Source organism: Oncorhynchus mykiss, chromosome 16, assembly GCF_013265735.2.
Source record: "Oncorhynchus mykiss isolate Arlee chromosome 16, USDA_OmykA_1.1, whole genome shotgun sequence".
Classification (NCBI taxonomy): Eukaryota; Metazoa; Chordata; class Actinopteri; order Salmoniformes; family Salmonidae; genus Oncorhynchus; species Oncorhynchus mykiss.
The window spans coordinates 54,510,645-54,534,862 of NC_048580.1; the positions used below are offsets into that span (position 1 = coordinate 54,510,645).

General features: G+C 42.4%; 1 protein-coding gene across 5 annotated transcripts in view; it reads left to right on the forward strand.

Moving 5' to 3' along the window:
- The window catches only part of LOC110492307 (helicase ARIP4), an 80,674-nt gene that overhangs the window by 37,846 nt on the left and 18,610 nt on the right, over positions 1–24,218 (forward strand). For all 5 annotated transcript variants that reach the window (XM_021566521.2, XM_036947309.1, XM_036947310.1 and 2 more), the window contains 4 exons: positions 10,064–10,301; positions 11,897–12,033; positions 17,369–17,506; positions 20,091–20,314. In XM_021566521.2, the coding sequence (XP_021422196.2) occupies positions 10,064–10,301; positions 11,897–12,033; positions 17,369–17,506; positions 20,091–20,314 (737 nt within the window). The remainder of the gene's footprint in view (positions 1–10,063; positions 10,302–11,896; positions 12,034–17,368; positions 17,507–20,090; positions 20,315–24,218) is intronic.

Sequence of the window (24,218 nt, forward strand, 5' to 3'; positions counted from 1 at the left end):
GCTGTCTTTCAGGCATTAGTCAATGATGTCCTGAGAGACATGCTGAACATCTTTGTTTTCGTTTACCTTGACGATATCCTGATTTTTTTTCACCGTCACTCCAGATTCATGTTCAGCACGTTCGACGTGTCCTCCAGCGCCTTTTAGAGAATTGTCTTTTTGTGAAGGCTGAGAAGTGCTCTTTTCATGCCTCCTCCGTCACATTTCTCGGTTCTGTTATTTCCGCTGAAGGCATTAAGATGGATCCCGCTAAGGTCCAAGCTGTCATTGATTGGCCCGTCCCTAAGTCACGCGTCGAGTTGCAGCGCTTTCTCGGCTTCGCGAACTTCTATCGTCGTTTCATCCGTAATTTCGGTCAGGTGGCAGCCCCTCTCACAGCCCTTACTTCTGTCAAGACGTGCTTTAAGTGGTCCGTTTCCGCCCAGGGAGCTTTTGATCTCCTCAAGAATCGTTTTACATCCGCACCTATCCTTGTTACACCTGACGTCTCTAGACAGTTCGTTGTCGAGGTTGACGCGTCAGAGGTGGGCGTGGGAGCCATTCTTTCTCAGCGCTCCTTCTCTGACGACAAGGTCCACCCTTGCGCGTATTTTTCTCATCGCTTGTCGCCGTCGGAACGTAACTATGATGTGGGAAACCGCGAACTGCTCGCCATCCGCTTAGCCCTAGGCGAATGGCGACAGTGGTTGGAGGGGGCGACCGTTCCTTTTGTCGTTTGGACTGACCATAGGAACCTTGAGTACATCCGTTCTGCCAAACGACTTAATGCGCGTCAGGCGCGCTGGGCGCTGTTTTTCGCTCGTTTCGAGTTCGTGATTTCTTATCGTCCGGGCTCTAAGAACACCAAGCCTGATGCTTTATCTCGTCTCTTCAGTTCTTCAGTAGCCTCCACTGACCCCGAGGGGATTCTCCCTGAGGGGCGTGTTGTCGGGTTGACTGTCTGGGGAATTGAGAGGCAGGTAAAGCAAGCACTCACTCAAACTCCGTCGCCGCGCGCTTGTCCCAGGAACCTTCTTTTCGTTCCCGTTCCTACTCGTCTGGCCGTTCTTCAGTGGGCTCACTCTGCCAAGTTAGCCGGCCACCCTGGCGTTCGGGGTACGCTTGCTTCCATTCGCCAGCGTTTTTGGTGGCCCACCCGGGAGCATGACACGCGTCGTTTCGTGGCTGCTTGTTCGGTCTGCGCGCAGACTAACTCCGGTAACTCTCCTCCTGCCCGGCCGTCTCAGGCCGCTTCCCATTCCCTCTCGACCGTGGTCTCACATCGCCTTAGATTTTGTCACCGGACTGCCTTCGTCAGCGGGGAAGACTGTTATTCTTACGGTTGTCGACAGGTTCTCTAAGGCGGCTCATTTTATTCCCCTTGCTAAGCTTCCTTCTGCTAAAGAGACGGCACAAATCATCATCGAGAATGTTTTCAGAATTCATGGCCTTCCGTCAGACGTCGTTTCGGACAGAGGTCCGCAATTCACGTCTCAATTTTGGAGGGAGTTTTGCCGTTTGATTGGGGCTTCCGTCAGTCTCTCTTCCGGCTTTTACCCCCAGTTTAACGGTCAAGCAGAACGGACCAATCAGACTATTGGTCGCATCTTACGCAGTCTTTCTTTTCGCAACCCTGCGTCTTGGTCAGAACAGCTCCCCTGGGCAGAATACGCCCACAACTCGCTTCCTTCGTCTGCGACCGGGCTATCTCCTTTTCAGAGTAGCCTCGGGTACCAGCCTCCGCTGTTCTCATCTCAGTTCGCCGAGTCCAGCGTCCCCTCCGCTCAGGCTTTTGTCCAACGTTGCGAGCGCACCTGGAAGAGGGTCAGGTCTGCACTTTGCCGTTATAGGGCGCAGACTGTGAGGGCTGCTAATAAGCGTAGAACTAAGAGTCCTAGATATTGTCGCGGTCAGAGAGTTTGGCTCTCCACTCAGAACCTTCCCCTTAAGACCACTTCTCGCAAGTTGACCCCGCGGTTCATTGGTCCGTTCCGTATTTCTCAGGTCATTAATCCTGTCGCAGTTCGACTTCTTCTTCCGCGATACCTTCGTCGCGTCCACCCGGTCTTCCATGTCTCCTGTATCAAGCCCGTTCTTCGCGCCCCCGCTCGTCTTCCCCCCCCCCCCCCATCCTTGTCGAGGGCGCACCCATCTACAGGGTCCGTAGGATTTTGGACATGCGTCCTCGGGGCCGTGGTCATCAGTACCTAGTAGATTGGGAGGGGTACGGTCCTGAGGAGAGGAGTTGGGTTCCCTCTCGGGACGTGCTGGACCGTGCGCTGATCGATGATTTCCTCCGTTGCCGCCAGGTTTCCTCCTCGAGTGCGCCAGGAGGCGCTCGGTGAGTGGAGGGGGTACTGTCATGTACTGTCATGTTGTGTCTTGTTTCTGTCCTTTCCCTTCACCCTGTCTCCCTCTGCTGGTCGTTGTTAGGTTACCTTTTCTCCCCCTCTTTTCCCCAGCTGTGCCTTGTCTCCTCCTAACTACCTCGTTCACCCCTTTTCCCACCTGTTCCCTTTTTCCCTCTGATTAGGTCCCTATATCTCTCTCTGTTTCTGCTCCTGTCTTTGTCGGATTCTTGTTTGTGTTGTTCATGCCTGAACCAGACTATCGTCATGTTTGCTGCAACCTTGTCCTGTCCTGTCGGAACCTGCCGGTCCATCTGAGCCTACGTTTTGTTTTGTTATTAAAGAAGCTCTGTTTACGTTAATTCGCTTTTGGGTCCTCATTCACGCACCGTAACAGATAGTTTGTAGAGTGATTACCTTTACGGTCCATTGAGGTACTTAGCACTGTGTTATAGTCTCCTACCATAATGATTTGATCATTTGTCGCCTGTAAGGTCAATAAATTGGTTTAAATGTTTTCAAAGAAGTATGGATCATCCTTATTTGGACCATATAGATTAATGAGCCAAATCTATTTTTCGTCCACTTTCATGTTCAAAAAGATCCACCTTCCTTGTGACTCATTCCTGACTATTTGCACATTCAAATCGACATGTTTGTTAATTAATATCATCACACCTTTTGAGTTCCTTTAAGGATGTAGAGTGAGTTTCCTGTAAACAGTATATGTTATATTCTTTTGGCCATAATTAGTGCTTGTAAAGTTACTGCCATCAAAGGTATTGTGACGGTCAAAATTAGAGCTTTCAAATGTCTGATATTTAGAATTCCAGAAATAGGTTCTAGCAATATTTGTTTTATTCCCTTGCCTGTTTTCCTGTGAGCCAATGCCACAGATGTTAGAAAATTGAGACAGGATATTGTGTGTGTGTAGTAAATCTGAGTAGGTTGATGTGTATGATATTGGATGTGATTTAGTGAGAGTTTGTACGATGTCTGTATAAGAGTAAGACTGTGTGCTGTCCAAATAAATAATAACTCGGCCAATTTGCATAGTTGATTGTCTGTGTGTAACGTAGTGTGTGTATAGCCTTAATAGTCATGATGATAATTGTAATCCATATCGTATCACTGTCATAGTTGCATCATAATTACCTTTAACATCATTGAAAAACACATCCCAGCATTTCCATAGCAATTGACGTTTCATTTGATCTTGAAAGAGACCTTGCATTACTGTAGAGACGGCTTCACTACAGTATTCCATACAATACGTTATTATTCCCCAATGCACCTATTCTGATATCTTCCCCTTGCTTGTTGTAAACATATATAAACTTGACAAATGCATAAAAATAGACAAGAAATATATTAAATTATAAAACAGTTCGGCAATGAAGTGAGTGGAAAGAGAGAAAGGGAGAGTGAGAAGAAAGCGAGATTGTATGTATAAGTCCGTATGTGTAAGCGAGCATGTAAATGAGTACCTGTGTGTTCATATCCACTTCATAGTGTTCAGATATTTTTACAGTTCCCATACTTTCTTTTTTTTTCGTAACCTAAAGTCCCTATAGAATTTAGTACAGCTATGGACAGCTATTCCGAGACGGCTCCATAAGACCTTCTATAAAGAGTTTGTCCACAATGAGAAAGGCACGCTTAACCTTCTCCCTCTATTGCTGTTGTACTGGATACAGTCTCTTATGACGTTCGTTTATCTCCCTTGGAAATTGGTCATTGAGACTGAATTTGGTCCCTTTTTAAGCTCCTTTTTTTTCTTTTTTTTAATTGGGTTAAAGTTATTTTGTGAGGTAGTTGGATCTTTCCATGATGGAGTATGTTGTTCCTCTATAGCGTAAAGCTGTTTTGTACTCATCGATTTCCCTCAGGATCTCCTTAGTATCCAGATTGGCTCTTTACTGCAACCAGTTGTTTTACGAAAAGATAACAACGAGTCTTTCCCACGACGACAGGTGTCTATAGTACAGCCAGCTAGAACTCGTGGAATCCACACAAAAATGGAACACAAACCTGCCAGCCATGAAGGCTAACCGCGTCGTGGAATCCTTAGCAACATAACTTTAGTTCTGAGTATATTCGATTTAATTAAAAATATTTAATATAAACAACCAACCGAGCGTAGACAGTACAATGTTCTGTTGTCCACTCTGATGACGTATGTTGCTTGATGAGGTTGAAAGCCCAACACAAGGATCGATTAGTTGTGCGTTCTGAGATGCCCTTCTGCACACCACTGTTGTACTGTCCCATTATTTGTCTGTTTTTGTTTTCCACATGACACACTGTCTGTAGGAGCAATCCATGTTCATGAACATGGTCGTGTACCTAATAAACTAGCCACTGAGTGTGATTGATTGCTGTTCAAATTGTTGTTTGGATGCTGGCTACCTTAACTTGGCCTGATGAGGCTTTGGTCTACAACTTTGATTAGGGTGGTGGCCACAAAAAAATCTGAATTCATGAGGGGCCACAGTGGCTCGCGGGTCTGCATAACCACATGCAGTCAGAGCTGTACCTAGCCTTTTGGGGGCCCTAAGGGAACCTAAGGGAAATTCACTCAATTTGTAGTTTTAAAGCAATTTTCCAGCACGTCTACACATTTTTCCAAATCTGAGTGAGAGTGACTTGCAAAATCAACGAGGTTCCCCTGGTCAGTAATTCAACCATGATTACTACAAGTTTGGTTAATTAGTCTAGCCAGCTATCTAATCTAAAACATGTTAGCTGACATGGGCTAATTGAGTGACTGACCATTTTTTTTCACAGCCACATTTCGGAATTGTACCTTGCGCATTCTACTATTCTTGAGACCCCAATTGAGTTCCAAAAAATATTTTAAAAATATATGTATTTAAAACATTTTGCAAATAATTTTTGTGGGGGGGGTGGTATTGATTAGCGGGCCTACAAAAACAGCCGCCAGTTGCTCATCCCTGGTTTACATGGTACAGGCTGAACATAACCCACACTAAACTACCATCCTAAATCACCCCCTGGTTTTCTCTTGGTGTTGGGGTGTACTTTAGGATCTTGATAATCAAAGCTGACCTAGCTATTAATAGGCTTAGTCCCAGCTGTTGCATAAGGGTCAGAGTTTTTTTTTCACTGGTAAGGGAGTTATTTCTGGAACCAAAATCAGGAAGACAAGTCAATGAATTACCCTTTCGTCCCATACATAGCTATTTGTGACTGTGTGATTTACCCCCCCCCCCCCCACACACACACACTTCCTAGAAGTGCATTCTGATACTTCTCACTGTCACTGAAGAACATTCTCTCACTCTCACCCCCCCTCAGCCAGTGACTTCCCTCACTTTCTGACTATAAACTGTGCTCTGTCTGTACTGTATGGGTGTGAATCATCATAAGGCATTTCAGGAATCTGTTATGTAACTGTCCTTTACGGTAGTGGGAAGGGGAGGAGTGGAGGCGACTCCGGGACGAGTTGGTAGAGCATGGCGCTTGCAACGCCAGATTTGTGGGTTCGAAAGTATGAATGTATGCACTCACTGCTGTAAGTCTCTCTGGATAAGAGCGTGTGTAAAATGGTCTGAATTTTAATCTGTCTCCTTGGCTTGTAACCTTTTTTGAAATGTTTAGATGTTTTTTCAGTAGTAGTCTCCTTTTGGAAGGGTTTGCTCCTGGCACTTACGCCAGGGTTACATTGATTAGGGCATGCAACATAATCTTTGTTAACTTCTTATTTTTGACATGTTCAGGTATTCCCTACGTGTTTCAATGTGTTTTGTAACCAATATGACCCAGTGCAGGGAGCTGGGAGTGACCGGTGATGAAGAACAAGACTGATAAACTGACTGGCAATTGGCAAAGGGTTTGCTTCCTACAGAACGGTCACTTTAGTCTATGTTCCGTCCCAGAGAGAGAAATTACGTCTGGACTTGTACCGCGGCTGCAACAGAAGGATAAAGTACAAAAATATGTACACAGCCTTTCGACTACCTCCTGGATTACATAATGTATCCCTTTTTAAAATGGGTTGAATACCTCTTTTCATATTAGGGTTTTGTGCCCAACCTTTCAATAAGCTCTGTATTATTTCTGTTGTTAAATTGGTTTGTAAAACCAATATGACAGAGGTCACAATGGGACTGTTTTGGATGTTAATGGAACTGAATTCAGAGCAAAGAGGTCGTTTTGTAGATGGTTAGTCGGAGAGGGCGTTTTGTGTCATTTGTTTTTCTACTCTGTTGGCTCACCACCAGCCTCTGTCTGCATTATATCAATTACTTTTCTTCCTGTTTGGCCTTTTCTCTTTTTTGAATGTTCATCATGTTTTAGTTGGAGGCTTTCCTGGCTGGGTTTTCATGAAGGTTTCACTTTGATCCCTATCTAGTGTACTACTTTTGAGAAGGACCCACATAGGGCTTTGGTCAAAAGTAGTGCAGTGTATATAGGGAATAGGGTGCCATTTTAGACACCTGCTCAGTGAAACGTAACAAGCTCCAGGTGTTCCTGCCTCACCACTCTGCCCTTGGAGTCTGGTTCTGAGATAGAGTAGTCTGGCTGGACTGGACCAAACTTGGCCCAAGATGGATGTTCTGTCCCGACTGATGTGCTGTAGGGTCATTCTGGGTTCAAAGGTTGGCTATGCTAATAGCTGTCAGTGTGGGGCAGTGATGTTTTTCTGGTTGAAAATTGTGTATGTGGATCTGAGCAGGACAGGACAATACAGGACTGGGTCAAGCTTGAGTGACAAGCTGGGCTTATAGGTAGGTAAAAGAGCCATATACTGTGAAAGTATTCAGAAATTATTCATACCCCTTGAATTATTCCACATTTTGTTGTGTTAAAGCCTGAATGCAAAATGGATTGCATTTTTTTTCCTGTTACCCATTAACACACTACCCCCATAATGACAAAGTGAAAACATGTTTTTAGAAATGTTATAAAATGCATTAAAAAAATGAAATCCCGAAATATCTCATTTAAATAAATATTTGCTATGACCAAATTGAGCTCCATTTTCCTTTGATCGTCATTGATGTACAGTTGAAGTTGGAAGTTTACATCCACTTAGGTTGGAGTCATTAAAACTCGTTTTTCAACCACGCCAAAACTATAGTTTGTTAACAAGAAATTTGTGGAAAGTCAGTTAGGACATCTACTTTGCATGACACAAGTGTTTTTTTTCCAACAATTGTTTACAGACAGATTATTTCACAATTCTCACAATTCCAGTGGGTCAGATGTTTACATACACTAAGTTGACTGTGCCTTAAATAAACAGCTTGGAAAATTCCAGAAAATTATGTCATGGCTTTAGAAGCTTCTGATAGGCTGATTTCCATCATTTGAGTTATTTGGAGGTGTACCTGTGGATGTATTTCAAGGCATACCTTCAAACTCAGTGCCTCTTTGCTTGACATCATGGGGAAAATCAAAATAAATCAGCCAAGACCTTAGAAAAATAATTGTAGACCTCCACAAGTCTGGTTCATCCTTGGGAGCAATTTCCAAATGCCTGAAGGTACCATGTTCATCTGTACAAACAATAGTATGCAAGTATAAACACCATGGGACCACGCAGCTGTCTTACCGCTTCGGAAGAAGATGCGTTCTGTCTCCTAGCGATGAATGTACTTTAGTGCAAAAGGTGCAAATCAATCCCAGAACAACAGCAAAGGACCTTGTCATGATGCTGGAGACAACCGGTACAAAAGTATCTATATCCACAGTAAAACAAGTCCTATATCGACACAACCTGAAAGGCCACTCATCAAGGAAGAAGCCACTGCTCTAAAACCGCCATAAAAAAGCCAGACTACGGTTTGCAACTGCACATAGTACTTTTTGGAGAAATGTCCTCTTGTCTGATGAAACAAAAATAGAACTGTTTAGCTGTAATGACCATTGTTATGTTTGGAGGAAAAAGGGGGAGGCTTGCAAGCTGAAGAAAACCATCCCAACCGTGAAGCACGGGGGTGGCAGCATCATGTTGTGGGGGTGCTTTGCTGCAGGAGCGACTGGTGCACTTCACAAAATAGATGGCATCATGAGGGGAGAAAATGATGTGGATATTTTGAAGCAGGAAGTTAAAGCTTGGTCGCATATGGGTCTTCCAAATGGACAATGATCCCAAGCATACTTTCAAAGTTGTGGCAAAATGGCTTAAGGACAACAAAATCAAGGTATTGGAGTGGCCATCACAAAGCCCTGACCTCAATCTTTTATATGCGAGCAAGGAGGCCTTCAAAACTGACTCAGTTACACCAGCTCTGTCAGCAGGAATGGGCCAAAATTCACCCAACTTATTGTGGGAAGCTTGTGGAAGGCTACCCAAAAAGTTTGACCCAAGTTAAACAATTTAAAGGCAATGCTACCAATATTAATTGAGTGTATGTAAAATGTCTGACCTACTGGGAATGTGATTTAAAGAAATAGAAGCTGAAATAATCATTCTCTACTATTATTCTGACATTTAACATTCTAAAAATAAAGTGATCCTAGCTGACCTACTACAGGGAATTGTTACTAGGATTCAATGTCAGAAATGGTGAAAAACTGAGTTAAATGTATTTGGCTAAGGTGTGTGTGTGTGTGTGTGTGTGTGTGTGTGTAGACTTCTGACTTCAACTGTAACTACAACGTGATTGGAGTCCCCCTGTGGCCAATAAAATTGTTTGGACATGTTTGAAAAGAAACACACTTGTTTATATAAGGTTGACAGTGCATGTCAGAGCAGAAACTATACCATGAAGTCCAAGGAACTGTCTGTAGATCTCTGAGGTAGAATTGTGATGAGGCATATCTGGGGAAGGGTGTGAAACAGTTTATAGAGTGTTAAAGGTTTCCAAGATGTGCTAAGCTGATACGGACATACTCCAGGCTGAACATTTCCGCCAAAGATGCTTTTACAAAATTTGGACTCAGTGAATACTTATGTAAACATGTGCTAATATCTATTTCATCCATTTTTTTTGATTCAGCCTGTAACACAACAAAATGTGGTATAAGTCAAGGGTTATGAATATATGACTAGGTGGGGCTTGGTTGAGCTGTATTAGGTTGCATTGAGCATGTCAGTGTTGGCTACAATGTGACAGTGGAGAGATGTATGTGGATCATACTGAGAGGGCTGTTTATGTGGGCCATAACCTTTGTTTCCTCCCCAACCTAGTTTGTCACTCTTTCCAGCCGCATGGCAAGCCAGAAACACCTGCCCATAGCCCCAGTGGTCAGGGTTTCATAAGCTCTCCATATTTATTAGCACTTACATAAGCACCCCAGATCTAGTTCAGTGTCTCCAGTCTGGAGGCAGGGCCAGACAGGTTTGTATCCAACTCTGGCCCAGTCACTCCTGTTAACCACAAAAAAAGTGGGTCTCAATGGATCTTTTATATCAATCCCTCTGGCTCAGTTTTTTTTTAAACTGTTCTTGAATCCGTTTTTACCCTTCCTTCAGTGATGGAGCAATCCATGCCTGTTATATACAACTCCAGTCCTCGAGTACCCTGGAGAAGCATACCTGATTCAACAAGTCAACTAATCATCAGGCCCTCAATGAGTTGAATCTGTATTTTATGTCCAGGGTTACAATAAAACTGTGTGCAGTTGGGGGTACTCAAGAGCTGCAGTTAGGATCCACTGATATACAGCGTACCTTTTTTTATAGGTTTTCAATCAACATTTATTTGAATTGATTTATGTTTTGTATACCAATATTTACACCCTTCCCCCTCTGTCTCTCTTTACAGACCAGCCTCATACCTCTCCCTTCAGCTCGGGGAATGAAGCACAGGGAGGGGACTCTGCGGGATGGCAGTGCACCCCCCCATCTACCTCAGCCTCGGGGGAGACGCCGTCCCACCCCTCAACACAGCCCCACTCTCGACCGTCCTCACGGCCTGAGAACCAAATCCCCTCGCAGTCCCTGAGTGGAACCAAGAAGAGGTCCCACTCCAACAAACCTGCACACATGAGGAGGAACATCAGGTATGACCCTGACCTCCTGAAAACATCCAAACTCACAGATATAGAGAACAACATCTAATATAAGCCCTTAACCAGCTTCAAAGAGGCAATGAATGGAGATATTTAACCATTAATTCTTTAAATCTTTATCATCTATCCATACAGCACACGTAGTGTATCTTCAACTGTGTTCTCTTGCATTATCTAGCATTCTGTCTTGTTAATTTTCCCTAGAGAGGGCTCACTATGAAGGCTCTAAGTAGAATATCTCTGTATTACTCAGTCTGGCAACAAGTCAATCATGCTGCCATGAGTGGGATTATTTCCCCAGTGTTTATTACAGTATTACAGCTCTCTCTCACGCTCACTCACACGCACACGCAAAGATATGTTTACTAGTCCAAAAGTATGTTTACACCCCTTCAAATGAGAGGATTTGGCTATTTCTGACAGGTGTATAAATCAAGCACACAGCCATGTCGTCTCCATAGACAAACATTGGCAGTAGAATGGCCCCTACTGAAGAGCTCCATGACTTTCAATGTGGCACTATAATAGGATGCTACCTTTCCAACAAGTCAGTTCGTCAATGCTAGAGCTGCCCCGGTCAACTGTAAGTGCTGTTATTGTGAAGTGGAAACATCTAGGAGCGACACTCACTACTGAGTTCCAAACTGCTTCTGGAAGCAATGTCAGCACAAGGACTGTTAGTCGGGGGCTTCATGAAATGGGTTTCCATGGCCGAGCAGCCACACACAAGCCTAAGGTCGCCATGCGCAATACCAAGCGTCGGCTAGAGTGGTGTAACGCTCGCCTCCATTGGACTCTGGAGCAGTGGAAACGCGTTCTCTGGAGTGATTTAATCACGCTTCACCATCTGGCAGTCTGACACATGGATCTGGGTTTGGCAGATGCCAGTAGTATGCTACCTGCCCGAATGCATAGTGCCAACTGTAAAGTTTGGTGGAGGAGTAATAATGGTCTGGGGCTGTTTTTCATGGTTTGGGCAAGGCCCCTTAGTTCAAGTGAAGGGAAATCTTAACGCTACAGCATAGAATAACATTCTAGAAAATGTTGTGCTTCCAACTTTTTGGCAACAGTTAGGGGAAGGCCCTTTCCTGTTTCAGCAGGCCAATGCCCCCGTGCACAAGCGAGGTCCATACAGAAATTATTTGTCGATCGGTGTGGAAGAACTTGACTGGCGAGCCAGGCCTAATCGGCCAACATCAGTGGCTGACTTCACTAAGGCTCTTGTGGCTGAATGAAAGCAAGTCGCAGCAGCAATGTTCCAACATCTAGTGGAAAGTCTTCCCAGAAGAGGGGAGGCTGTTATAGCAACAAAGGGGGATCAACTCCATATTATTGCCCATGATTTTAGAATGAGATACATATACATGCGTGCACACACACAAACACACACAGATATATACACATACACACAAAGGAACACATACAGCATTAGTAATGTATATCCCCATGCGATCTGGCTCGGTCTAGTTAGTCTGTTGGCCTTATAACAGAGATGGGTGCCTGGTGCCTATTATGAGCTCTCCTCCTTCTCCCTCCCTCTCGGTCTCTCTCTCTGTCTTGTCTCTCTCTTCCTCTATGTGATGTAGAAAGCTACTGAGGGAGCAGCAGTTGGAGGCGGTGACCAAAGCTGCCCAGCAGGAGGAGCTGGAGAGGCGGCAGAGGCTGGAACAACAGAGGAAGGAAGGGCACGTCCCTGTGGTCCTGCTACCTGAGTACACACCAGGTGAAGACAGACACTCACACATACACACATAATTGATAGCTGGAGTGTCAAATCAGAAATATTTTTGTCTTGAATTACTCTACTCTTTAAGTATAATATTATCGTAGTGTCATAATAGAAGATACCAGGCCTGGTCTTCATAGCAGATTTTGAAAAGGCGTTTTTATAAAGTACGACTAGAATGTATATATAAATGCCTGGATTACTTTAATTTTAAGAGTTATGTACAGCAACCCCAGGTGTAAAATAGTAAATAATAGTTAGTTCAACGTTTTGAGCTTTAAGAGGAGTATAGCAAGGCTGTCCATTGTCTCCATATCTATTTATTATGGCCATTGAAATGCTGCTATTAAAATTAGATCCAACAAGAACATCAAGGGGTTAGAAATCCAGGGTATAAAAACTAAAGTGTCAATGTATGCTGATAACTTGAGTTATTTCTTAAGTCCACAATCTGGATCACTGCACAGTCTCATTGAAGATCTTGATCACTTTTAATTATGACAAATGTACCATATTACGTATTGGATCGTAAAAAGTCATTGTTTACACCACCTTGTAGTTTACCAATAAAATGGGCGGATGTTGAAGTAGACATACTTGATATTCATATCTCAAAAAATAATAATGAACTTATCACAATCAATTTCAATAGAAAGTTAGCAAAAATAGATAAGATTCTGCAACCATCGATAGTTAATACCTGTCTATTTATGACTCAGTGAGGTCATCGATGATCCTCTGCTTCTCGTTGATCTCATCCCGGAGACGGGCCATCTGCATGTGGTGCAGACCACGGTGAGACTCCTCCCCCTGCTGCCAAGGAACCTTCTGAACCACCGAACAATGAGGAAAATCACACTGCCGGTTTCATTTTATTTCAGTCATTACTGGGTGACATAATTAGCATTATTGGAATCCTTGTTTAGGATTGTTGTGATAGGATAAAATAGTTAATCAGTTTACTTACTAATGTTGCTGCATACTCCAGACGACTTGTTTTTTAATACATATAAGAAAAACATATTTCATTTTATTTGGAATGCTAAGCCAGACAAAATTATACGTGCCTATTTATATAATGAATGTGAGTTTTTTGGGGGCTAAAATGATTAAATATTAAAGGTTTTAAACCTCTCACTTAAAGCTTCACTCATACATAAGTTATACTAAAACCCAAAATGGTTTTCCAGAAGATTATTAAGAAAGGCTCATCCTTTCTTAATAAATGGCCTTTTTGCCTTCATACAGATTACAACTTCTCATTCCCGACTAATTGAAAATAAAATGTTCATTAAAGTATTGCCCTTACAAAGCTGGTTACAATTTCAGTTTTATCATCCAGAAAATATATACTGATTAATTTTTTAAAAAAGCATTATTTATGGATAAAATGTTTTAAAAATTGTATTTTATTTATTTATTTATGATATTATGAATAGAAACGGTGGAGTTATGTCACATATGCAGCTATTGAAAATATATGGGAATGTCTGCTCAATCCCAACTCATAACCAACTGATTGCAGTATTACCACAATAATGGAGGAGGCAAGTGGAAAAGGGAGAAGGTAGGGAACTTGTTTGTCTGCCATTATATTGAAGAGACAAATTGTCTGACAATAATTGGAATAAATAGAAAAATATACCAGTTTAATTTGAGGACAATAATGTTGAAAGCTGCACCATACAGGTTGTGAAATAAATGGGAAGAGATTTTCGATGTACCGATTCCCTAGCACATGGTTTATAAACTGATACAAAAAACACTTGATTCAACAAGTTTTTCCATTAAAATTCCTGCCACCAACAGAATGCTATGTACAGTTGAAGTTTACATCCACTTAGGTTGGAGTCATTAAAACTAGTTTTTCAACCACTCCACAAATTTCTTGATAACAAACTATAGTTTTGGCAAGTCGGTTAGGACATCTACTTTGTGCATGACACAAGTAATTTTTCCAACAATTGTTTACAGACAGATTGTTTCACTTATAATTCACTGTATCACAATTCCAGTGGGTCAGATGTTTACATACACTAAGTTGACTGTGCCTTTAATAAACAGCTTAGAAAATTCCAGAAAATTATGTCATGGCTTTAGAAGCTTCTGATAGGCTAATTGACATTATTTGAGTCAATTGGAGGTGTTCCTGTAGATGTATTTCAAGGCCTACCTTCAAACTCAGTGCCTCTTTGCCTGATATCATGGGAAAATGAAAAGAAATCAGCCAGGACCTCAGAAAAAAATTGTAGACCTCCACACATCTGGTTGATCCTTGGGAGCAATTTCCAAACACTTGAAGGTACCACGTTCATCTGTACAAACAATAGTATGCAAGTATAAACACCATGGGACCACGCAGCCGTCATACCGCTCAGGAAGGATACACGTTCTGTCTCCTAGAGATGAACGTACTTTGGTGCAAATGAGTCTTCCAAATGGACAATGACACCAAGCATACTTCCAAAGTTGTGGCAAAATGGCTTAAGGACAACAAAGTCAAGGTATTAGTGGCCATCACAAATCCCTGACCTCAATCCTATAGAAAATTTGTAGGCAGAACTGAAAATGTGTGCGAGCAAGGAGGCCTACAAACCTGACTCAGTTACACTAGCTCTGTCAGGAGAAATGGGCCAAAATTCACCCAACTTATTGTGGGAAGCTTGTGGAAGGCTACTGTTTAACTTTGATTCAAGTTAAAGGCAATGCTAACATACACTCAATTAGTATTTGGTAACTTCTGACCCACTGGGAATGTGATGAAAGAAATAAAAGCTGAAAGAAATCATTCTATTTTTCTGACATTGCACATTTTTTAAATAAAGTTGTGATCCTAGCTGACCTAAGACAGGGAATTTTTACTAGGATTAAATGTCAGGAATTGTGTGAACTGAGTTTAAATGTAGTTGGCTAAAGTGTATGTAAACTTCTGACTTCACCTGTATATGGGGCATACAACAATCTCAGCTCTGTAGATTATTCTGCGACGAGACAGAATCACTACATCATTTGTTCTGATATTGCCCACATATAGCTTGTTTCTGGTCACATGTTCTGGTCACAACATTCACCTAAAATGAACCTTACAAATAGCAGTGTTCGGCAATTTGGAAAGCCATAGTCAGTCAATATATAGTATAATAATACTCGTAGGAAAGGTGTTTACCTATAGCTCACAATCTGTGGATACTACATGATTAGAAAGTTTCAAAATATATGTTAAACATCACAGTACAATTGAAAATATATATGGCACATGGAAACCAAACAAGGGTGGTCTATGGTGATAGGTGGGATGGGCTGAGAGTGGCTGAGGGGTGGGAGTAAAGACCTTATGTTCAATAATGTATTGTAATGTGATTGCTGTGTATAAAAGTACAATGTAAAATGTATATGTAGCAGAAAAGCTGTAAAAGCAAAGATGTGTCCTCTGAAGAGTGGGTTGGTGGATGGGTTAATAAAAGTTATTAAGGGCATTCCAGGGCTTATCTTTATTTTAACTATTTCCTACATTGTAGAATAATAGTGAAGAAATAAACTATGAAATAACACACATGGAATCATGTAGTAACCAAAAAAAATATATTTTGTTTTTGAGATTCTTAAAAGTAGCCACCCTTTGCCTTGATAACCGCTTTGCACACTCTTGGCATTCTCTCAACTAGCTTTATTGAGGTGAGGTAGTCACCTGGAATGCATTTCAATTAACAGGTGTGCCTTGTTAAACGTTCATTTGTTTAATTTCTTTCATTAATCTTGGAACTACCCATCCCCGATCCGGGAGAATTGTCATCAACTACACTAATTAGCATAGCGCAACGGTCAAAAAATATTACTAGAAAATGTTCATATTCATGAAATCACAAATGAAATATATCGAAACACAGTTTAGCCTTTTGTTAATCACCCTGTCGTCTCAGATTTTGAAATGATGCTTTACAGCCAAAGCAAGACATGCGTTTGTGTAAGTTTATCGATAGTCTAGAATAGCATTATGTCCAGCTAGCAGCAGGAAGCCTAAGCTGTCAATTATATGCATATTCTAGCATCTGGTCCTGAGAAATAGGCAGTTTACTTTGGGAATGTTATTTTTCCAAAAATAAAAAAATAGTGCCCCCTAGTTTCAAGAGGTTAATGCGTTTAAGCCAATCAGTTGTGTTGTGACAAGATAGGGGTGGTATACAGATGATAGCCCTATTTGGTAAACGACCAAGTCCATATTATGGCATGAACAGCTGAAATGAGTAAAGAGAAACGACAGTCTATTATTACTTTAAGACATGAAGGTCAGTCAATCCAGACAATTTCAAGAATTTTGAAAGTTACTTCAAGTGCAGTCGCAAAACCAAGTGCTATGATGAAACTGGCTCTCATGAGGACTGCCACAGGAAAGGACGACCCAGAGTTACCTCTGCTGCAGAGGATAAGTTCATTAGAGTTACCAGCCTTGGAAATTATAGACCAAATAAATGCTTCACAGAGTTGAAGTAACAGACACATCTCAACATCAACTGTTCAGAGGAGACTGCTTCAATCAGGCCTTCATAGTCGAATTGCTGCAAAGAAACCACTACTAAAAAACACCAGAGAGAAGAGACTTGCTTGGGCCAAGAAACACGAGCAATGGACATCTGTCATTTTTCTGATGAGTCCAAATGTTATGGTGTGGGGGGTGCTTTGCTGGTGACCACTGTCAGTGATTTATTTAGAATTCAAGGCACTCTTAACCAGCATGGCTGCCACAGCATTCTGCAGCGATACGCCATCCCATCTGGTTTGCGCTTAGTAGGACTATCATTTGTTTTTCAACAGGACAATGACCCAACACACCTCCAGGCTGTGTAAGGGCTATTTGACCAATAAGGACAGTGATGAAGTGCTGCATCAGATGACCTGGCCTCCACAATCACCCAACCTCAACCAAATTGACATGGTTTGGGATGAGTTGGACCGCAGAGTGAAGTAAAAGCAGCCAACAAGTGCTCAGCAACTCTTTCAAGACAAAAAAGCCTTCCGGGAAAAGCTGGTTGAGAGAATGCCAAGAGTGTGTAAAGCTGTCATCAAGGGTGAAGAATTGAAGAATCTAAAATATGTTTTGATTTGTTTAAAACACTTTTTTTGGTTACTACATGATTCCATATGTGTTTCATAGTTTTCATGTTTTCACTATTATTGTACAATGTAGAAAATAGTAAAAAATAAAGAAAAACCCTTGAATGAGTAGGTGTCCAAACTTTTTGATTGATACTGTGTATCATTATAGTAATTCACTGGTTGATACTTAACACACTCAGGTGATTAACTACTGCATCTCTCCCTCTGTACCCTCCAGGACATCTGTCTCAGAGTGTGTCTGCTAGCGTGGCCAAAAAGGATCGTGTGATCTGCCTGGACACCAGTAACAGCAGCACTACAGTCAGAGAAGACGACTCCAAAGCTCTGGTCCCAGAATCACACGCCCCCAAAGAAGGTGAGTCCCCAGTCACTATGAGACACTGTTTGGTGTCCCTCATCAAGCTAGAGAAGCCCCAGGGTCTGTCACACATATTATACATTATATTACACATGTTAACTGAGACTAGGGCTGTTGCGGTAACCGTATTACCGTCACACCAGCGGTCACGAGTCATAATGACAGTCAAATTCCACATGACTGCTTAGTCATGGTAATTAGGCTTCTCCAAGCTCTGCTGCTGCTGGTCATTAGTAGCCTAGCGAAGTTGCTAACTGCCTGGTACTCAGCACTCTATCACTCTGACATCAAATGCAAATGTAATCGAATATCTAATTAAACACTTAATGAGAGCCCATGAGCTCATGTTGCACAACATTTGTATAGGCTATGCATATAGAGGAGGATCCCATCAGCTTTCTATAGGCTAGGCCGACTATTTATTCTCTCAACTTTCCTAATATTAATCACATTCCTTAAATTTACAACAGGAGTATAGCCTACCTGGCTGGCATGAAAATAAACCACAGCGTCCTCCATTCGCTATAGCATAAAAATATGTAAATTGAACTCAAGTGTCCCACACCAAACATGGTTTCTGAACCACTGATTGATTTAGAACTGCAAGACTGCCATGCTTTATATTCTTGGTGACGTAATGACCCATTTCTCTGTTCTTCAGGTGTTTTAAATGGGATCAAATGTGGGTTAGATGCTTACTGTAGGTAAATTAAGGGAAATGGTCTCGCTGCAGTGTACTTTATGAAAGTACGTCATGTAATGTTATCAAAATTACAGCATGGGGTACGAAGTGACTGGGGTGTGCTGTACCCGACTGGCTCTGAGCAGTTGTCTGAGCTAGATCAGATAAGCTAGAGCAGGAGAGTCGCTACAGTATAGAACTAAGTTCTGGTGAGTACATCATGTGCTTTTCCTCCACTGGTCATGACACTCACTCACTCACACACACACACACACACACACACATACATACACCTGTCTGTTTGTGGGCATAGATCCATTCCCAGTTGAACCCCCTTCCAACCCACCCTGTATTTTGAGTCCTGGATGAGAGGGTAGGCATGGAGAAAACGTCTGGTTAATGCCAGCCTCAGGCAGCTTCCAGCCTCAGGCAGCTTCCACACAGGCAGCGCGGTAACATTTCTGCCCTGGGTTATGTAAGCCCATCTCCCACCACTATAATCCAGCTTGTATAAGCACCCATTCACTAGACTTACATAAACCTGCTCTCTATCGTCTTCTCCTCCCCTCTTCTAGGCCACATCTGTAGTTCAAAAAATGGCACAAGTTTGTGGAACTTATCACTTAATATAGATGACGTGGAGACCCGTTTAGATGTTTCTATATATTTTTTTACATTGTTATTTGAAACCAGGCCAGGGAAGAACTTTTTTGAAGATTTGTTTGCCTGTCAAACATGATGCCAGAAAAATGTGTCATTTCATAGAATTTGTGAAAACAGATGTCTTCTTTTGGAGATAAATAGTGTTATTGAAACACTTATTATTGAAACTAATGAAATGTTTGATATTTTATTTGTTTAGACAATATTGTGTAACATAATGGTAGAAAATTGTTTTGATTAAAAAGGCAGCCACACATTGCAATTGAAACACATGGGTATTATGTACAGTACCAGTCAAAAGTTTGGACACACCTACTCATTCAAGGGTTTTTATTTTTTACTATTTTCTACGTTGTAGAATAATAGGGAAAACATCAACAATTAAATAATACATATGGAATCAGGGAGTAACCAAAAAATTGTTATACAAATCAAAACATATTTTATATTTAAGATTCTTCAAAGTAGCCACCCTTGATGACAGCTTTGCACACTCTTGGCATTCTCTCAACCAGCTTCACCTGAAATGCTTTTCCAACCGTATTGAAAGAGTTCCACATATGCTGAGCACTTGTTGGCCGCTTTTCCTTCACTCTGCGGTCCAACTCATCCCAAACCATCTCAATTGGGTTGAGGTCGGGTGATTATGGAGGCCAGGTCATCTGATGCAGCACTCCATCACTCTCCTTCTTAGTCAAATAGCCCTTACACAGCCTGGAGGTGTGTTGGGTCATTGTCCTGTTGAAAAACAAATTATAGTCCCATTAAGCGCAAACCAGATTGGATGGCGTATCACTGCGGTAGCCATGCTGGCTACGTGTGCCTTGAATTCTAAGTAAATCACTGACAGTGTCACCAGCAAGCACCCCAACACCATCACACCTCCTCCTCCATGCTTCACAGTGGAACCACACATGCGGAGATCGCACAAAGACATGGTGGTTGGAACAAAAAATCTAAAATCTGGACTCATCAGACCAAAGGACTGATATATTTAGATTTGTTTAACATTTTTGTTGGTTACTACAGGATTCCATATGCGCTATTTCTTAGTTTTGATGTCTTCACTAGTATATATTAACAGTAAAAATAAAGAAAAACCCTTGAATGAGAAGGTATCCAAACTTTTGACCTGGTACTGTAGATATATTATATGCTTCTCCTTTACCATCTACAATGCTCGTCTAACAAAAACACCTTGACCCCCCCCTTTTCATTTTCCTTTCTCAACCATAGACGTGATCGAGCTAAGCTCAGGCGAGGACGACGCCCTACAGATCAGCAGCGAGTCCACCAATGAGGAGGAGGAGCGGTCGGAGGAGGCCAGCGGCGCCCACGTCAACGATGCTGTGAACCAACCGGACGCCCTGGGGCGTGTCTTGGTCAACCTGAACCACCCTGCTGAGGAGGTAGACCTGTTCCTCTCCCCTCAACTGGCCCGTGCCGTCAAACCTCACCAGGTATGGATTCCCTCAGTAGAATATCAAGTAGGCCTGGGCGGTATATACCATATACCAGGGTATTTGGAAATACCTGCAGTCAATTTGTGGAATGAGTTGGGGGATGAAGCAGATTGCGTTCTTATTTCACTTATTTTACTGGCGAAAAGTTTCTGGCTACACAGAGAAAAGCAGCTCCACATCAGTCAGAGCGTTGTCTGCTGATAGAATGCCTGTTCATGAATTCTCATCCCAGTTTAGAAGTGCAACTGAAGCACAAAGTTAGTCTGATGTCGAGCAGAAAGTACAATGAGAACCATTTTAGATCTGCGTTTCCAAATGCAGCAAGATATTTATTTTTTCCCTTTGTGACAAACACAGAATTCTGCGTTAACACGACCTCTAAGTTTAACTTGCTATCTAAGTAAGTGGCTAAATGAATAAGGTGACAGGCATCATATTGTGTTAGCTTTCTGCCATGTTTGAGAAGTCAAAGCCCTTTGGATGTTTGCACAGCTGCCACTGCCATCTTGATTTCCTTGTGTTTTTTATCCTTTCCGTTCTCAGCTGTCTGCTCCTCCCTCCTCTTCTTCAAGCAGATCAGGCAGGCCTGTTGCCTTATCGACGTCTGACTCCACACAGCTTGTAGACATGCTGCTGGAGCCTCCCAAGTTGCTCAGCGGTTTAAGGCATTGCAGTGCTTCAGGCATCACTACAGATCTGGGTTCGATCCCAGGCTGTGTTGCAGCCGGCCGCAACACAGCCGTTAAGGGAGGGTTTGGCCGGCCAGGATGTCCTTGTCCCATCACGCTCTAGCGGCTCCTGTGGCGGGCCAGGCGCATGCACGCTGACACGGTCGCCAGTTGTACGGTGTTTCCTCCAACACATTGGTGAGGCTGGCTTCCGGGTTAAGCGAGCAGTATGTCAAGAAGCTGTGTGGCTTGGCAGAGTCGTGTTTCAGAGGACGCATGGCTCTCGACCTTCGCCTCTCCCGAGTCCTTACGGGAGTTACAGCGATGCGATAAGACTATAACTACCAATTGCATATCACAAAATTGTGGAGAAAAAGGGGGGAAAAAGTGTTTAAAAATGTAGATGTGCTGCTGGAGAGCCAGTACTGCATGCGTCAAAAATGTGTTCATTTGCACAATGCAGTGGTGGAAAAAGTACCTAATTTCATACTTGAGTAAAAGTAAGATACCTTCATAAATAATGACTCAAGTAAAAGTCATCCATTTTTATCAGCATATTGATACCACAACACAAAGGGCTAATACTCTTGACCACTGCTACTCTAACTTCCGTGATGCAAACAAAGCCTTCCCCCGCCCATCCTTTGGCAAATCCGACCACGGCGCTATCTTGCTTGTCCCGGCTTATAGACAGAAACTCAAACAGGATGTACCAGTGACGAGAACCATTCAACGCTGGTCTGACCAATAGGAAGCCACGCGCCAAGATTGTTTTGATCACGAGGACTGGAATATGTTCCGGTCAGCCTGAGAGGACAATATTGACCTATACGCTGAGTCGGTGAGTGTGTTTATAAATAAGTGCATTGGAGACGTCGTACCCACTGTGACCATTTTAAAACCTACCCTAACCAGAAACCGTGGATGGGTGGCTGCATTCGTGATCCACCGCATTTAACCATGGAAAGAGGTCTGGAGATATGGCTGAATATAAACAGTGTAGTTTTTCCCTCCGCAAGGCAATCAAACAAGCGAAATGCCTGTACAAGGACTAGGTGGAGTCGTATGTGGCAGGGTCTACAGGATATCACGGACAAAAATAAAACAGCCACGTCACGGACACCGATGTCATGCTTCCAGACAAATTAAACACCTTAGCCTGCTTTGAGGATAATACAGTGTCACCGTCTCTGCTCGCTACCAACGACTGCTGTTTTTCAATCTCAAGGCCATCAGAGGCTGCTGCCTACATTGAGACCCAATCACTGGACACTTTAATAAATGGATCACTAGTCACTTTAAATAATGCCACTTTAATAATATTTACATATCTTATATTACTCATATCACATGTATATACTGTATTTTATACCATCTACTGCACCTTGCCTATGCCGCTCGGCCATCGCTCATCCATATATTTACAGTGCCTTGCGAAAGTATTCGGCCCCCTTGAACTTTGCGACCTTTTGCCACATTTCAGGCTTCAAACATAAAGATATAAAACTGTATTTTTTTGTGAAGAATCAACAACAAGTGGGACACAATCATGAAGTGGAACGACATTTATTGGATATTTCAAACTTTTTTAACAAATCAAAAACTGAAAAATTGGGCGTGCAAAATTATTCAGCCCCTTTACTTTCAGTGCAGCAAACTCTCTCCAGAAGTTCAGTGAGGATCTCTGAATGATCCAATGTTGACCTAAATGACTAATGATGATAAATACAATCCCACCTGTGTGTAATCAAGTCTCCGTATAAATGCACCTGCACTGTGATACTCTTAGAGGTCTGTTAAAAGCGCAGAGAGCATCATGAAGAACAAGGAACACACCAGGCAGGTCCGAGATACTGTTGTGAAGAAGTTTAAAGCCGGATTTGGATACAAAAAGATTTCCCAAGCTTTAAACATGCCAAGGAGCACTGTGCAAGCGATAATATTGAAATGGAAGGAGTATCAGACCACTGCAAATCTACCAAGACCTGGCCGTCCCTCTAAACTTTCAGCTCATACAAGGAGAAGACTGATCAGAGATGCAGCCAAGAGGCCCATGATCACTCTGGATGAACTGCAGAGATCTACAGCTGAGGTGGGAGACTCTGTCCATAGGACAACAATCAGTCGTATATTGCACAAATCTGGCCTTTATGGAAGAGTGGCAAGAAGAAAGCCATTTCTTAAAGATATCCATAAAAAGTGTCGTTTAAAGTTTGCCACAAGCCACCTGGGAGACACACCAAACGTGGAAGAAGGTGCTCTGGTCAGATGAAACCAAAATTGAACTTTTTGGCAACAATACAAAACGTTATGTTTGGCGTAAAAGCAACACAGCTCATCACCATGAAAACACCATCCCCACTGTCAAACATGGTGGTGGCAGCATCATGGTTTGGGCCTGCTTTTCTTCAGCAGGGACAGGGAAGATGGTTAAAATTGATGGGAAGATGGATGGAGCCAAATACAGGACCATTCTGGAAGAAAACCTGATGGAGTCTGCAAAAGACCCGAGACTGGGACAGAGATTTGTCTTCCAACAAGACAATGATCCAAAACATAAAGCAAAATCTACAATGGAATGGTTCAAAAATAAACATATCCAGGTGTTAGAATGGCCAAGTCAAAGTCCAGACCTGAATCCAATCGAGAATCTGTGGAAAGAACTGAAAAATGCTGTTCACAAATGCTCTCCATCCAACCTCACTGAGCTCGAGCTGTTTTGCAAGGAGGAATGGGAAAAAATGTCAGTCTCTCGATGTGCAAAATTGATAGAGACATACCCCAAGCGACTTACAGCTGTAATCGCAGCAAAAGGTGGCGCTACAAAGTATTAACTTAAGGGGGCTGAATAATTTTGCACGCCCAATTTTTCAGTTTTTGATTTGTTAAAGTTTGAAATATCCAATAAATGTCGTTCCACTTCATGATTGTGTCCCACTTGTTGTTGATTCTTCACAAAAAAATACAGTTTTATATCTTTATGTTTGAAGCCTGAAATGTGGCAAAAGGTCGCAAAGTTCAAGGGGGCCGAATACTTTCGCAAGGCACTGTATATGTACATATTTTCATTCACCCCTTTTAGATTTGTGTGTAGTAGGTAGTTGGTGAGGAATTGTTAGATTTATGTGTATTATGTAGTTGGTGAGGAATTGTTAGATTACTTGTTAGATTTGTGTGTATTAGGTAGTTGGTGGGGAATTGTTAGATTGCTTGTTAGATTTGTGTGTAGTTGG